At 43.4% G+C, this 15,822-nt stretch overlaps 1 protein-coding gene, 1 long non-coding RNA gene and 1 pseudogene across 3 annotated transcripts in view; 2 read left to right on the forward strand and 1 right to left on the reverse strand.

Moving 5' to 3' along the window:
- The window catches only part of ADAM19 (ADAM metallopeptidase domain 19), a 75,203-nt gene extending 64,194 nt beyond the window's left edge, over positions 1-11,009 (reverse strand). Inside the window, exons 1-3 of the mRNA XM_039876543.1 lie at positions 10,776-11,009; positions 7,987-8,072; positions 3,764-3,834 (exon numbers count right to left, since the gene is read on the reverse strand). Of these exons, the coding sequence (XP_039732477.1) occupies positions 3,764-3,834; positions 7,987-8,072; positions 10,776-10,842 (224 nt within the window). The 5' untranslated portion in view covers positions 10,843-11,009. The remainder of the gene's footprint in view (positions 1-3,763; positions 3,835-7,986; positions 8,073-10,775) is intronic.
- Positions 8,281-15,822, forward strand: part of LOC120613964 (uncharacterized) — a 50,943-nt gene continuing 43,401 nt past the window's right edge. The window contains exon 1 of one of the 2 annotated variants that reach the window (XR_005655812.1): positions 8,281-9,154. This is a non-coding gene — a long non-coding RNA (uncharacterized LOC120613964). The remainder of the gene's footprint in view (positions 9,155-15,822) is intronic. The other variant, XR_005655813.1, reaches the window with a different exon arrangement.
- LOC120617215 (uncharacterized) lies at positions 12,091-12,209 on the forward strand (annotated as a pseudogene).

Consider the following 15,822-nt stretch of genomic DNA (forward strand, 5'->3'; position numbering starts at 1 on the left):
TTTAAATAGGTAGTTCAGGAGAAGTTCTTAGAGCCCAACTGGGATCAAATCCCCATTTTACAGATGACAAAGCTGAGGCCCAAGAGGGCCAAAGGCTTTTTGACCAATTCCACCCATCTGTCTCTGAGCTCAGTATTCCCTCCACTGTACCACACTGCCCCAACCACAAGTAAGGTTCTCTTAGCAACAGCCATGCACCAACGTTGTATTTGTGTGTAAATGATGTGTATTTGTATGAGTAAATAGAAAACAATGTAATATATACTTTATTAGAGCAGAGTACTACCTAAATGACATATAGTTGAGTTTGAAAATATCAGTATGGAGCAATATGTATAGTATAATCTCATTTCTGTTCCTCCCTCCCCAACAAAAACAGCAACCTATGTGTGCTTCTGTGTGACCGTTTCTATGAGTATCTATATGTGTGTTCACAGGCATAGAAAAGGTCCAGGGTGTATGCCCACCAAACCGTTAATAGTGACTTCATGTGGGTGGGAGACTCATTCTTTTACTTATCATACTTTGGTATTGCTACACATTTTACAAAGAGCAGGTGTTAATTTTACAACTAAAAAACCACAAGAGAGAAATAATAATAGCTGCCATTTACTGAGTATGGAATATAAGCCAGGCACTAGGCTGGGCCCTTCGCACACATCACCTCATTTCATCCTCCCCGTGGCTCTGGCATGTAAGACTATCATGAAAACCCAGATAGGGAAACTGAGGCTTAAAGAGGACATCCAGCTAGAAAGCGGGAGGGCTGGAATCCAAACCCGGGACTATCTGACACGAAAGCCATATGCAGATCATCCCTATGATGCACGTGAACTCAGTAGAGAAAAGGGTGTGCGTCTCCCATGGGAATGTTGTCTATTTATTCTCAGTTGCTTCACAGCAGAAAAAGTCTGCCAGCTGCAGTGTATTGAACTAAGGCACCTTGGGGTATCTGCTGCCTGAGCTGAAGGCGTCTCTCTCCTGGCCCATCCCCCGGGCTCCTCTGTCCTCACCATTCTTGGCGATCTCTCCATGTGTGAATTCCATTAAAGGCCTGCTCACTGCTATTTTGGGCCATGCATTAGCACGTGGGCTTTGATTTGATGGGAGAAGGCCAGACACCTCAGCATGATGAAAAAGAAATTAGAAATGTCTCCCCTCTCCCCTCAGAGTCCCAGAAGCCCACAGCTCCTGGGGGGCCTGAGAATCCAAAGTATGGGGAAATGTAGGAGGCGAAGTGGAAACGTTCATATCTATTAAGGCTGTTTCTTCTCAAAATTGCCATCTCTTAGCCATCCTCATGGCTCACTTCCTCACCTCCTTCAGGTCTCGACTCAGATATCAATTCACCACCAAGGCTTTCTCTGACCACCATTCTGAAACAGCACCTCCCTCCCCACCCCTGCTCTCCCTGGTCCTGTGTCCCTTTGTTTCCTGCGTAGAGCTTGTCACCAGACACACTACATATTCACTGGTTTGTTTACTGTTCCCACCACTGGAATATAAGCTCCGTAAGGGCAGAACTGTTTTATTCACGGCTGTATCTCCAGTACTGACACTGGTGCCTGGAATGCTATGGATACGTAGGAGGTGAAAAAAATGAATAAATCAATCAAGGAACTTAAGAACCAGAGCTTGAGGAGTAGTCAGTCACTTAGCGCAGGGTCTAGTTTCCCCTCAAATATCATAGGACTATAAAAACTTTAACAGAGATTTGAAAAATCAGAAAAGCATCCTCCCTGCCCCCACGAGCATTTTTTGCATCCGGACTCGCATGCACCATGAATGAGAAGGCTTTGGGAAATAAACACACTAGGAAGTCGTGTGCAGTTGGAGTTCCGCTTACTAACACATGTTCAAAAACAAAAAGCCCAATTTAGACGAAAATAGCAGGAAACCATCCCCCAGGGATACCTGATGAGGTCATAGTGCTTGGCGCTGCTGTTTTCCATTTTTGTCAAGTCTCTGCCAACTCAAGGAGGCCAGGAACCACATCCAGTCCCCCGCCACTCACTGGGAAGCTAGGGAGCTGCTCAGAGCAGCAGACAATAGACCTGCATCCACGGGCTCTCCTGGACTCCAGACCCATGCCACGAACACAAATGATCCTAGTCTCACTTCTCATGTACCTGCTGTGTGACCTTTGACAGGTGCCCACCTGCCTCTGAGTAGAAGTTTCTGCATCCACGCAAGACCATTGCTCTCAGTGTTTTCTAAGGTACCTTCCCGCTGCAACTTCGTATGACCTCTTGCAAAGGTTCCAGAATAGGAGCGGAGAATGGGTGCTGGACCCATTTGGCCAGTCCAACTCCTAAGGGTTTGCCCATGACGGCAGCCCCACCACTTAGAATGTCCAGAGGAAACTGAAGGCTCCACTTGGGAGTAGAATAGGACAGATTCAGCTGAGGTGGCAATAGGGAACATTTAGACTAGAGATATAGGGATGGGGCCATGAGAAACTAAAGCCAATGCCTGAGACAGACTGTCAAGAACAGACCCTCCAATACCCTTTTCCTGTAGGACAAAAAGAAAATGATGCAAGGAAAAATCCCAGGCAGGCAGCACCTGCACCCTCTGGGGACACAGCCAGCCAGGTCTGTTCCAGGGAAATGGGACAAAAGGAACACATTCTTGGGCTGGTTGGAGTCTGAGGAGGAAAGCAGCAAAAATGATTGAGATGCACATCTTTCTGGAGGCAGGGGAGAGGTGTGGGTGAAGCCCCACCACTGCACATGCTGAAGTGGCTCTGCCACACCTCCACTCCGCTCACCCTCCTCCTGCACAAGGGTCCAAAAGCCTAAATTTGGAATCATTTATAGTCTCGATTTCCACCCAGCTTAGCAGCCATTCCCATCCTTTTGGATATGAGCAGGTCCCTATCCATCCCTTTCTTGGCAGTGATGTGTCTGATTACTCATCTGCTTCCAGGGGACTCGGGAGACTGCCAGGAGGAGAAGGGCAGTTGTCTGAGCCATGCAGCCTTATCTGCAAGGTCTGTGCAGCAGAATCAAAGTGGGACCATCGGTGGGGAAATTCCTAAGGTTTTCGGGGTCTCCCAGCGAAGTACGGAGAGCTCTCCAGTGGCCAAGTGGATTGAGAATGGCCCAAGAACAGGCGTCTATGCACCTGCTCGATAACATTAATCAAGATAGAACTGTGCTTGATGGCAAATCGATGTGGAAACATTTCTGAGTCAGGTCACCACCCAAGATGAACGAGGTTAGGAAGATGGAAGAACGAGCCCGATGAAGCCAGGAGACTGCTGACCATGCCTTTATTGGCGGGATCTCAGATTCAGCTCACCCAGAACAGATGGAGCAGCCAGGGTTTGAGGCGCCAAATCCCTGAACACTCCCCGTTGCCTCTCCTCTCTGCTGTGTTCCTCTAATCTCTTTCACTTCCTGCCATGCTCTGTGCTGCAGCTAGTCAGACAGCTGCCAGAATCCTCCAGTCCATCCCGCCCTCGTCACTACACACACACACACACACACACACACACACACACACACACGCGGTGAACTCTAAGAAGCCTGGAAATACGGCCTGAGGAAATTCAAGGAAAACATTAAACAGTCCGGTAATTTCACAGCAAGTCAAGGGACTGTAGAAACACTGTCTTTGCAAGAGCCTCCCCACAAAGAAACCAAGGAATGAGAGCTTGGGTCACTTCACTATCTGCTTCCTTCCAAAACAGCGGCACCTGTGTCCGGCATTGACATAGAAGTGAATTGTTTCATTTCAGACAAAGGAGGAGTCCACTTACTCATTCTTCTCCAAGTCCAGGATGAGTTCTTGTCCCTCAGCCATTACCCTGAGCTCAGCTTTGAGTGGATGCTAAAAGCAACAACAAAAGAATGTCAGTTCCTAAAAGCAGGGTGGAGGCTCCCAGGAACAGACACAGGATCTAGCACAGTGCTCTGACATTGATCCACAGGAAGTAAATGAGAAAGGGTCAAATTGCATTTCCAGCCCAAACATAAAATAGCTTCAGTCCCAGAAGGACCTGATTCCCCTCCCCCATCTGCCTTCTCTTAAAGGACAAAGGAAATAAACTGCTGAAATGTGGTGTAAGTTCTTGCGTGCAGGTCTGGTGAAGGCCAATGCTGGAAAACATCTTCAGCAGCAAATTCCGGGTGGAGTCAGATCTGGATTCAAGTGCTGACTCTGATGCTGCAGTGACGTTGAACTTGGGCATGTTACTAAACCTCCCTACAGCTCAGTTTCCTCATTTACAAAACAGAGGTAATAATAGTTAACCTTACGGGGCTCTTATAAGGATTAAGTGATATAGTGAATGTAAAGAGTTTATCTGGCATATAGGAAACCACCCCCATACATGTTGGCTATTATCTAAAACACCAGCGGGGAAAGCCTCTTCACAGTGAGTTCTTAGTTTCCATTATTTTGTTTTGACTCTCAGTTTGGATACCCAGAGGAGGCAATTAAGAGCAATTCAAACTTAAGTTTTATATGTCCAAATGAAGATATATATTTTACACACAAGAGAAACTTTGCTGATGCCCAAAGTTGCTATGCACCCAGCATAGATCGTTTAAGATATCACACAGATGGCCGATAAGCATGGACGATATGTTCAACATCACTGGTAACTCTCCCCTCCAATTTTTTTAAAGGTATCTTTAAGTGACACAGTGACAAAGATTTTTTAAAACCATAAATCACAGTGCAGCAAAGCATACTGTAAAATGGGCACTCTCATATGCTACCATTGAGAATTTAAATTGATACCAACTCACCAGAAAATAATTTGACAGTATGGACTAAGAGTTTTAAAGTGTTTAGACTTCTCACTCAGTAAAGTAAGACTCTGTCTGAAAGGAACAAATGGAAGAATAGGCAAAGGTTCATGCACAAGGATACTCACGACTTATAATAATGATTAATAAAATATAACCTAAATGTCCAAAATAAGAGAATGGTTAAATAAATGATAATCCATTCATATGACAAAACACTAGACAGTCATTAAAAACGATGACTTTAAATAATTCCTAAATTATCAAGAAAGTATACATGATAATCACAAAAACTCAAAATATAACATTATGTTTTATTTAAAGGTACAGAGAAAAAATTCTAAACTAATAAGTTACCACAGTTAACTCTAGGCAGTGGGATAGTTGTATAATTTTATTTTATTCTGTGTAACTTTCCATATTTTTATAATTGCTTAAGAAAAGGCTTTTTATCTCTCCGTGTCATTACTGTGGAAAATTTCAAAGAAATTAAAAATCCAAGTCATAATAAACTTCCATGCTTCAACAATTCAACTTAAGGCAGTTAAACTATCTTTGAAGGAAAAAAACCCTATTTATTTAAAAGAGGGTATTTACATATTTAAATCTATTAAAACAACATCAATTCTTTGGGGGTATTTTAAATATGTGCCCTCTAACGATATCGAGGAACTGATAAAACTCTTAAAGCCTCTTTCCATACACAAAGCTCTTGCTAGAGAGGAGTTCCAGCCCCTTTTAATGTGAACCCAAGGACCTAGTTTTGGTGTGTCTGAGAAGGTGGGTCACCTGCTCTGCTGCCGCAGGTGGGGGCCTGCCTCTTCAAGCACACTCTTCTTATTTGCCTCAAGCCTCGCTTCCCATTAGAGTCCTGGGCAACCTTGAGCACTTTTGCGACTCTGATGAGATCTGAACGTTCCGATTCAGGAGGCTTGAGTAACCCTGTTGTTTGCATTTTGTTGTTGTTGTTGTTGTTGTTGTTGTTGTTAATTTATCCTGACTTCTCTTAAGAAGGGACATTTCAAAACTGTGGGGAGAGGAAGCTGGGTGGATGTTTGCCCAATAACTTTCACTAAGGGATTTACTTCTCTTTTTCTGATGCCCTGATTCATCTCTGCCAACGCCTGTGCTGGTTGCTGGTCCTTTGACACTTTACTCTGGGGAGTTCTGGGGTGAGGGCCTTGCCCAATCACATTAGGCTTCAGGGACACAGTCCCAAGTGGGCATTTGAGAAAAAGCTTGCAGCAACAGAGCTGTAGCAATTCCCTTACCAGAGAGGTAGGAGTCCATGTGACAACTCACACAAAAAAAGAAAGTTGACACAAATGAAAGTACTGTCACCTCTCCCCTAAAGGGACATAAGCTACAACATGAATACAGATATTTATTTTTAAGTGAGTCATCCAAATATATTTCACTCTGGTCTGGAAGATGCTCAGACACTGATATTTAAAACATGGTGTTCCTCGTTTCCAGGGGACATTTCAAGCAAAACAATGAAACAGCACTGCAAGGATCTTTGCGGCCTCCCTGTGGAGCTTCACTTTGCTAGGAAGGGGCAACATCACCCCTCCTAGTGAGCTTACCACTGGTTTTACTTCCCCAGAGGAGGGTTAAAATTTGTTTCACTTTAGGCCCAGATTAAACAGATCTTCAGCTCCATAGGGTATTGGATATCTGTCTTATATGTTGCATCCCTGTTAAAATCTAGTACGATGTTTAGTATGCAGTGAGTGTTCAATTGATGCTTGATGAATAAATTAATTATATAAATGAGAATAAGAGGCCCAAGTGAGACTCACCTTCTTCTCTCTCTCTCTCTCTCTCTCTCTCTCTCTCTCATTCACTCATTTTTCATTCAACAAATACTTATGGTACCAGGCACTGTGCTAACCGTGCAAAATAAAACGACCCAGATTCTGGGTAGACAATGGCTGGGAACAAAGACAGGATCTGGGGCTCCACGGTGTTTCTCAGGCCCTTCCTGAGGATGCCCGTTATCCCACATCTGGAAGAAACAGAGAGGCCTCTACAAAGAGTATAGAGCCCTTCCTCGGAAATAATGGATAGGTTAAACTATCTAAGATCCCAATTTTTAAAAATAACTTGCTCTAGGATGGCCATCCATTAATCTGTCTAGACTTTTCCTGAAAATATTTTCAGCCTCTCTTACTTTTTGATGAAATGAATTCCATGCATTTACTGTCTTCTGGTAAAATGTTACTTGCTTTCATTTGTCCTAAAATTTTCGCTAACTTCCCTCAGTAAATCCAAATTGGAGCATTTTTTAAACATGTCTGTGTTACTCTAGCCATAACTTTAAGGGTTCCAGGGATTTTTTCCTCTATTTACCTTTCTAGATGCAAAAGCCACAAAGTCTGAAATCTTTCCTGACACAGCTCTCTCCTCTCTCTCCAAATATAATCTTGCTCTTATATGTTGCCCAATAAATCATTGACCGTTTGAACCTAAAGGGATCTTATTCACCACCCCCACTCCCCAGCCCTCTTCCTTCTTATTCCCTCTAAGCCCTCTCTTATAAATGAGGAAACTGAAGTTCAGAAGTGGAAGGTCCCATTGCTTGTTACTGGCACACAACAATCACATCTTTCTTTCTAGCTCTTTCTTATCTCACTTGAGCTGTAAAAACCAGAACCACAAAAAATATCCTAGATGCACAGGTCTTCTCCGCAAGAACAGGATAATTCTGTCTGTCCTATTCTCAACCCCCTGGATAAAGACTGTGCGCTTTGCTGGGGTCATGGCCCAAAATGCCTATTCAATTTTAAGATATATTCTCTAGTACTAGGTCCCTACCCGGCACCTTGTTAAAAAAAGTTTAGATTATCATTTTCCCTCCAAGTACATTATCTCATCAATAAAATAGAGCACATATTATGCAGAGCAAAAATAATAATGGCAATATTTAATCAATTCCAATTGAGAATCAGTGGTTTTTGTGACACATATTTGCACTTAGCTTGTGTCAGCATTAATGTGGATTTTCATTTCCTCAACTAACAGCATTTGGAAGTGTTCTAGAAGTTTGTCACACAATGAAGGAACGTCCCATCTGGAATTCCAAAAATGACACAGAGAGAATAGTGTGAGTCAGAAACAGAAGTAACGGTGATGACAGGGCCTTCAGTAAAGTCAAGTAGGTCGCCTCAAGCCTCACAGAGTGAAGTTGTCCACTCCTGCCTCTGGAAATGAGAGCTTTTGGTCTTACCCTTTCTCCCATGGAGCCTTCCGCAGCCTTCCACTGAGGTATTATCCGTTCATGCTGTAGCTGGGGGCTGCCTTCCCCACTTCCTCCTGCCAAAACAGGATGCACACCCATTGGAATCCCAGACCTCGGCACCCTAGCTAAGCCAGCCATGCACTGCCAACTTGGAAGAACCCCACATTGGGTATTAAAAGACCTGCTGGATTCCAGGCTTCTGGCACTGACCATGGCTCAGTCACTCTGCTAGGTGTTAGCAATACAGTTCTAAACAGGGCTAACAAGGTCTCTGTACTCCTCACAAAGTTTATTCAAGAGGTGGGAGACATATCTTCCAGTGGTGGGAGACAGACAACACAAAAATGTTTTCAAATGGTACAATAGGGTCATGGAACAAAGAGAACCGTATTTTAGACAAGACGCTCAGCAAAGATGGCCTTTCATTGAGACAGGAAAAGAGAACCAAGCAAAGATCTGAAAAAAGATTGCTCCAGGTAGAGGAACCAGCAAGCGCAATGGCCCTGCCTAAGCAAAAGCAGACTCAGCCTGTTTAAGGAAGCAGAAGGTAGAAGTAGCTAGAGTTTAGCAAATGAGGGGGGAAGTTGGTAGGAAACATGGTCAGCAAGACAGCCATGGGCCTGATATCACAGAGGCCATGGAAAGTATCTGGATTTTATTATAAATAGACTTGGAGGGCATTGAAGGGTTTAAACACAAGCAATATGATCTATACTCAGTTTTTAAAAGATTGTTCAGTCTGCTGAGTGGTGATGGAGGGTAGGGTCAGGGAGAGGTGCGGGAATGAGAGTAGAAGCAGGAAGGGAAGGCTGGTGACTTGCAGGAGCCCTGGTGAAAGATGGTGGCTCAGACTAGAATGACATCAGTGGAGAGGAATGAAGTGGTTGGATTCTGGGTATATTCTGGAGGCCAAGCTCATGAGTATTATTGCCATTGAACTTCAGTTTTCTCATCTGTAAAATGAAGATAATAATTCCTGCCCACTCATCTACAGCATTACTGAGAAGAGTCACTGTGAGCTTGCTCCACAACCCAGAAAGCATCATCACAGGCGCCTGAGCTTCCTAATGGCAAGTCTGCTTTTGGATATCATTTCCTGCTTTCCAAATCAACCTCACCACCCAGTGCTCCTTCATCCTCATGACAATCCTGGGAGGTAGGTAACAAGATTCCTATTTTGCAAGAAAGGCAAATTGGAACTTGTTTGAGGAGTGACTTGTTCTAGGCAGTGGAGACCTCAAACATTGGTTGCAGACAAACTTAATAAAGTGGTCATTTTCCAAGACGTAGGCAAATTAGTCTGCATAAGAATAGGCCAAATCCATAGGACTCCCCGGGATGGGGGTGAGGATTCCAAAATCCATTTTGTCTAAACCAACCACATCAATCACACAGAATGTAATGAGTGATTAAAACAAACAAAAAAAAAGATGGCCATAGTTGTTCTGTTAGAGTGGAGGGATTATGAGTGATTAACTTTCCTTTCAGATAACTGATATATTTTCAATCAAAATATATCCTAAAAATAAATCTCATTAGATTAGTATTAGTTTTATCATGTTGGTAAAAATCAGAAGCAATGCATTCATTTATTCATTATATGTTTTCTGAGTACTAACTATGTACTAAGCACTATGCTAGGTGCTTGATATATATATATTTATGTAGGTACCAGAGAGGCATAGTCCCCACTCTAGTGGCTCTGATAAGTCTAGATTCTTTGCAATGTAAGGACTAATATGATATTTAATAGGATATTTAAAGGAATGAAATGACCTTTATGATGCAAAAAAATACTGAAAGCAATCTAAAGGTTGAATAACAGAGGAACACAGTACATCTTAAGAAAAATTGTTCAAAACTTGGAAATAAGGCAAAAGAACAACCAGGATGTCTTTTCAATGTCACATTGTAGCATTGTTTAACAGGCCCTCGCATAGATCACTGAATTATCTAGGGGAATGTACTTTTATCTGATTTTTAAAAATGTACTATTAATTATAAGACTACACTCCGTTATGTGTTAACTGTAGATTTCCATCCGGTAGAGATGCAAATGGCTTCGGTATGGTAGATAAGTGAGAATTATGGTTGTATAGTTCCATGGAGCATTGACCACTTTTGCATCTGTCCCAGCACATGATTTCAATATTCTTTCCCTAGTGCCTGTATCACCCCTGTTCCTCTAATGCTCTGAACCAGCTTCATCATTCCATTCACTGCCTTATTAATGAATTGAACAAATCTTTACCGCCCATTCAACCTATATTTGTATGCCATGTTTTTAACTTATTGAAGAGTATGCTTCTGTGATTTCTTGAATCAGTTTATAGTCATCCAAATCATGTTTTTGGAGAATTTGACGATGTGGAGAATGCTCATTATGTAAAGTAGAAAATGCAAGACACAAAACTGTACATATGGTGTGGTTCCAATTTTCTCAGAATGTATTTATGGGAACACACACACATACACACACACAAAGACTAGAGAAAAGAGGAGAGACTAGGAAAGCAGCGGAAGGAGAAGCCCAAACCAGAAAAACACAGGAAAAAGAGAGAGGGAGGGAAGCCGGGAGAGGACCGGCGTTTTCTGCCTGCTCAGGACCTCCACCGCCTCCCAGGGCGCATAACGTGGGAACAAAGCCGTGGCTCCCGGGCTTGTGGCCAGTGGGGGTGCAGCCCCGTGGAGTTGCAGGGGACAACTCCCAGGTCCTCGGGATACCTAGCCCACCCGGCTCCATCCCCACCCCAGACCTCCTGCGCCCTGCCACTTACTTCTGGTCCATCCCGGCAGGACAAGCGCCAGCAGGCAGAGCCGGGCGGCGCCCACGCACCCGGGCATGGTGGCAGCGGCCCCTCGCGCGCTCCACGCTCACAGGCACTCGGCCATGCCAGCCCCCCAGCCAGGCGGCGACGCGTCTGGAACCCACTGCTCTCCCAGCGCCTCCCAGCCCAGCTCCTAGCCATCGGCCGCGACGCTCCGCCCTCAGCTCCGCAGGGCTCCGCCACCGGGTGGAGGAGGGGACGCGCCCGCCTGGAGGGGACGGGAGGGGCCGCCGGGGGAGGAGCCGGCGGGACCCCTGGGGAGCCAGGCTGGCTCAGGTGACCCAGAGCAACCGAGAGAAGAGGATTCCTTCAAGGTGGGCGCGGCCTGGGGCGGGCGCAGGGGGGCAGTTCCTGGACTCCGGCTTCCAGGAGTTGAACTGGACCGCTCTGTGCACAGCGGCCCGTTTCCTCCGTCTTTCACTGTGCTAGATGTCTTGGGTGGCACTCAGAGGCTACTCATCCAGCATCGGTCCCTAGATACCGCCACTCTTGGAGGCAGGCTTCGAAAGAGTTAACCGAACCACCATGCACACAGAACAAAGTGCTATATGGAACCGTTTTCTTAGCAGGACACGCGAATCGAGAAGCAATTCCTTCTGACTGAGAGGAGGGAGTGGTGAAGAGAGGCTTCTCAGAGGAGAAGACATTTGAGCTGGGGAGGAGGAGGATTGGAGCACCAGGCAGAAGAAATGGCCTAGACAAACATACTGGGGTGGGAAAGCCCATGGGTTGTATTGGCGGGTAACCGGAATTTGGAATGGACAGGATTTAGGGCTTTGGGGGGAAATTAAGGGAGTTGAGACCAGAAAATAATAACTATCACTTTTTGAGGCTTACTAACTGCTGGAAAAAGGAAATAACGACGACTAGTATAGCACTTACTAAGTGCCAGGCACTGTACTCATCACTTTACATCCATTAACTTATTTCATTAATTAATTTAGGAAAAGAACTACCCACCTTTTAATTATCCTTTTATATGTGCCAGGGACTCTGCATACATCATCTCTTTCGATTAGCTCAATAATCTCCTGAGGCAGGTACAAATATGATCCTGTTTTAGAGGTGAGAAAACCAAACCTGAGAGGCTGATTTGCCCAAAGTCAATTACCTCTTTTAAGGCTTTATCTCCAAATACAGTCACTCTGGGGTTAGGGCTTTGAGAATATGAATCTGGGGTGGGGGGCACAATTCAATCCATAACATTCCATCCTCTGCTCCCCCCAAATGCATGTCCTTCTTGCATGCAAAATGCATTCATCCCGTCTATGCCCATGCCACCCTGAACAAGCCCGATCCCGTCTGATCTCGGAAGCTAAGCAGGGGCAGGCCTGTTTAGTACTTGGATGGGAGACCACCTAGGAAGACCAGGTGCTGTAGGCGTAAAAAATAAAAAATAAAGGATTATAAACTGACAAGGTCCTTGCAACCTGTGAGGTCAACCAAGCGTTGCCTCGCCTAAAAAAAATGCATTCGCCTCATCGCAACAGTCTTAAATCATTCCAAGCACTAACTCCAAGTTCAGTGTCTCACCTAAATATCACCAGATATGGGTGAAATTTGAGGTATGATTCATCCTGAGGCAAAAATCCTCTCCATCCAGTGAACCTGTGAAACCAGCCAAGTTATATGCCTCCAAAATAGAAGTATAGGGTAGACATTTCCATCCCCAAAGAGGAATCAGAAAGGAAGGGGTGACGGGTTCAGAGCACATCCAAAACCTAGCAAGGCAAATTTTACTAAATCTTAAAGCTCTAGTACAGTCTTCTGGCTGGATTCTTTGCCTTCTGGGCATAGCGGGGCAGTAGTGTCATCCCCATGGCCCTAGACAGCAGCCCCCTCACCCTGCGGCTTTTTGGGGTAGCCCTGCCTCTGAGGCTCTGTGTAGGAACAGCCTGGCTCCCTGAAACCAAGAAAGAAATAGCCTTGCCCTCCAGGTCTGTATGCTCTAGGCACACAGTGGGAATGGCATCCCTGGTGATCTCTGAATCACCTTCAGGGTCATTCTTGCCTTTTCCTGAAAGATAAAGCATATTTGCAGCCAAATAGCTCTATTGTCCTGTCCTGTAGAATTCCAAAAGTCCAAAAGCCTTTATTTTGTCCTGCCTCTGTTCCCTTCAGTCCAAACTGGAAGTGTCTCACTGATTCTATAGATTGTCTACTTGCAAAAGGCATACAAACTCCAATCTGAAATTTGCTTCCATTTGCTGGCACTCAGCTGATCAATATTTAATCAGCATGTACACCCAAAACTGGGAAGTAGCTCACAAGAGAAAAAGTCCAGTGGTTATCACACTCTGACCAAGGAGTGAGAATGTTCCTAGTTCTGTCTTCATCCAGCCTCCCAACACACACACTTATACACAGGAACAAACATATATGCAACTTTTGACTCCTTGGAAGCCTTCCCATTTATTTGTAAAGAATGTATTTGTTGTTTATAAAGAATACTACATCCCTACATATTCTTTAAAATATTTATGACATTTAACCTACATTTCTGGGAAACTATCCTAAAAAAACAATCTGCAATGCACATAAAGATTTATGGACTAGAAATGTTCATAGTGATGTTATTTATAATAGTGAAAATATTGGAAAGAACCTAAATATCTAATTATGAAGGAACAGTTAATAAATTACAGAATATCCATCTGATGGATTATTATGCAGCTAGTTTAAATAACATTTACAAAGAGTTTATACTCTGATGTTAAATGAAAAAAAGTAAGGTCCAAGATTACATTTAGGTATGATCTCAGTTATGTAAATGAAAGCCATTTTTTAAAAAGACTGGAAGAAAATGTACCGAAATGTTTTCAGTGGTTACCTCTAGATGGTGAGATCATGGGTGGATGAAGGTTTTGGTTTGCTTTGGTTTTTCTAGTTTTTGTTTGTCTTTTTTTTTTTTTTTGCCTTCTCCATTTTCTACAATACGTGTATGACTTTAGCAGTGGGTGTGGGTGGGTAAATGGTAAACACAGAAAGGATCTCAGAAGAAATAATGGTTTATCCTAGTGTCTCGGAGAATTGTGTACTTGACTTCTCTACACGTGCTGGACTTTCTCCTCTGATATTAGGGAAACTGAGGCAGAGTTAGAGCAACCAGGTCCAAATTTCAAGAGTGCAAGTGACTCAAGTCACTGTTCCCCAACAGTACACTGTCATGATTAGGAGGTGGCCATCCTGCCTGGATTTAAACTCCTTTGCTGTCCTTAACCAGCTGTGTGACCAGAGGCAAATAAACTTGTGATCTTGTTACCTCATCTATAAAGGATGCTGATAATGATAGTTCCTAGCTAAGGAAAGAGTGACAATAAGGAATACATATCATGGAGTCATTTTAACCAAGCTGCTCAAATTATTAACATTATAAAGGTCGAGGCATGAGGAAAGGCTCCATTCTTGTTCTAACTAGCCTGAGAACTTAACATTTTTTGAACTTTCCAGGCCTATGTCAATGCCTGAATATACATCTGACCTCCAAATAACCCTCTAATTACCGTCCCCCACCATGGACTCACATATACAGGCCACCTGATTACCCCTTGAAGGACTCAACAAATAAATCCACCTGACATTTATTATCCAGACATTGGGACTGATCAGACCTCTTGGCACCCATCATGCTGACTTGCCTGACACCTGACTGATAACCGTCCTGGACCAACTAAGGCTAAGAATGTAAAACTGATAATTCTCAAGAATGTAGTTTTTACTATAGTAACTTTTAACTTTTCTTCTTTGGAACACTTCTGGGGTTTTGTCTAGCTGTGTTCCCTGTTTGCAAACTCCAAGACCCTTGAATAAATCTTTACCATTTATTTCTAGAAAGCCTCTAGACTATTTGAGTTTGTTCAACATAGTTCATAGGGATTTTGTGAGGCTTCAGTGGGTGCTTAGTACTTCTCACATAGTAAGCAGTCAATAAATTCTAGCTTTTATTATCTTGCTTCTACTGTTAACAAGGATGGGTGGGGAGCTTATTCATAATGCTTAGCTGGTGCCTTTAGTTGTGTAAAGTATGAACGGTCCAACTATATGCTGATTCTTTCGTTATTATCAAAGATAATGATCATGTTACAGCGCGATTGCCTTTCTCTTACCCTGCCCCTGCTATATTCTTAGCCCCTGGTGAATAGGGGCTCGGCCTTTTCCTTGTCTCATCCTCCCAGCACTTGGAAGGCACAATATATGTTGAATTAAATCATTAATTAAATGATTAATAATAGTTATTTCATTCTGGCTCAGCACAAACTTCCAAGTTGCTCATGGGAGAACTGTCTTGATTAGCCTTTACTACGAGAATAACGTTGGCCCTGTGATCACTACCCCAGCAACTAGCTGCCCCCAAAATCCTCTGTGCTCTGCCTGTTCATCCCTCCTCCAAACCCCNACCAGCGATAAATAAGGGTTCTTGTTCCTCTACATTGTGGCCAGCATTTGGTGGTGTCAGTGTTTTGGATTTTAGTTATTCTAATAGGTGTGTAGTGATACTTCATTTTAATTTGCAATTTTCTAATGAAATGTGATGTTGAAATCTCTTCATATGCTTATTTGCCATCTGTATTTTTTCTTTGGTGGGGTGGCTGTTCAGGTGTTTTGGCTCATTTTTAAATCAGGCTGTTTGTTTTCTTATTGTTGAATTGTAAGAGTTCTTTGTATATTTTAGCTAACAGTCCATTATCAAATGTGTCTTTTGCAAATATTTTCTCCCAGTCTGTGGCTTACCTTTTCATTCTCTTACCATTGTCTTTCACAGAGCAGAAGTTTTTAATTTTAAAAAAGTCCTGCTTGCCAATTATTTATTTCATGGATTGTGCCTCTGGTGCTGTATCTAAAAAGTTATCGCATACCCAAGGTCATCTAGGTTTTCTCCTATATCTTCAAGGAGTTTTAAAGTTTTGCACTTTACATTTAGGTCTGTAATCTATTTTGAGTTAAATTTTGTGACGAGTGTAAAGTCTTTTATCTAGAATCTCTCTCTCTCTCTCTC

The sequence above is a fragment of the Pteropus medius genome, unplaced genomic scaffold (genome assembly GCF_902729225.1).
Source record: "Pteropus medius unplaced genomic scaffold, Ma_sr-lr_union100, whole genome shotgun sequence".
Lineage (NCBI taxonomy): Eukaryota > Metazoa > Chordata > Mammalia > Chiroptera > Pteropodidae > Pteropus > Pteropus medius.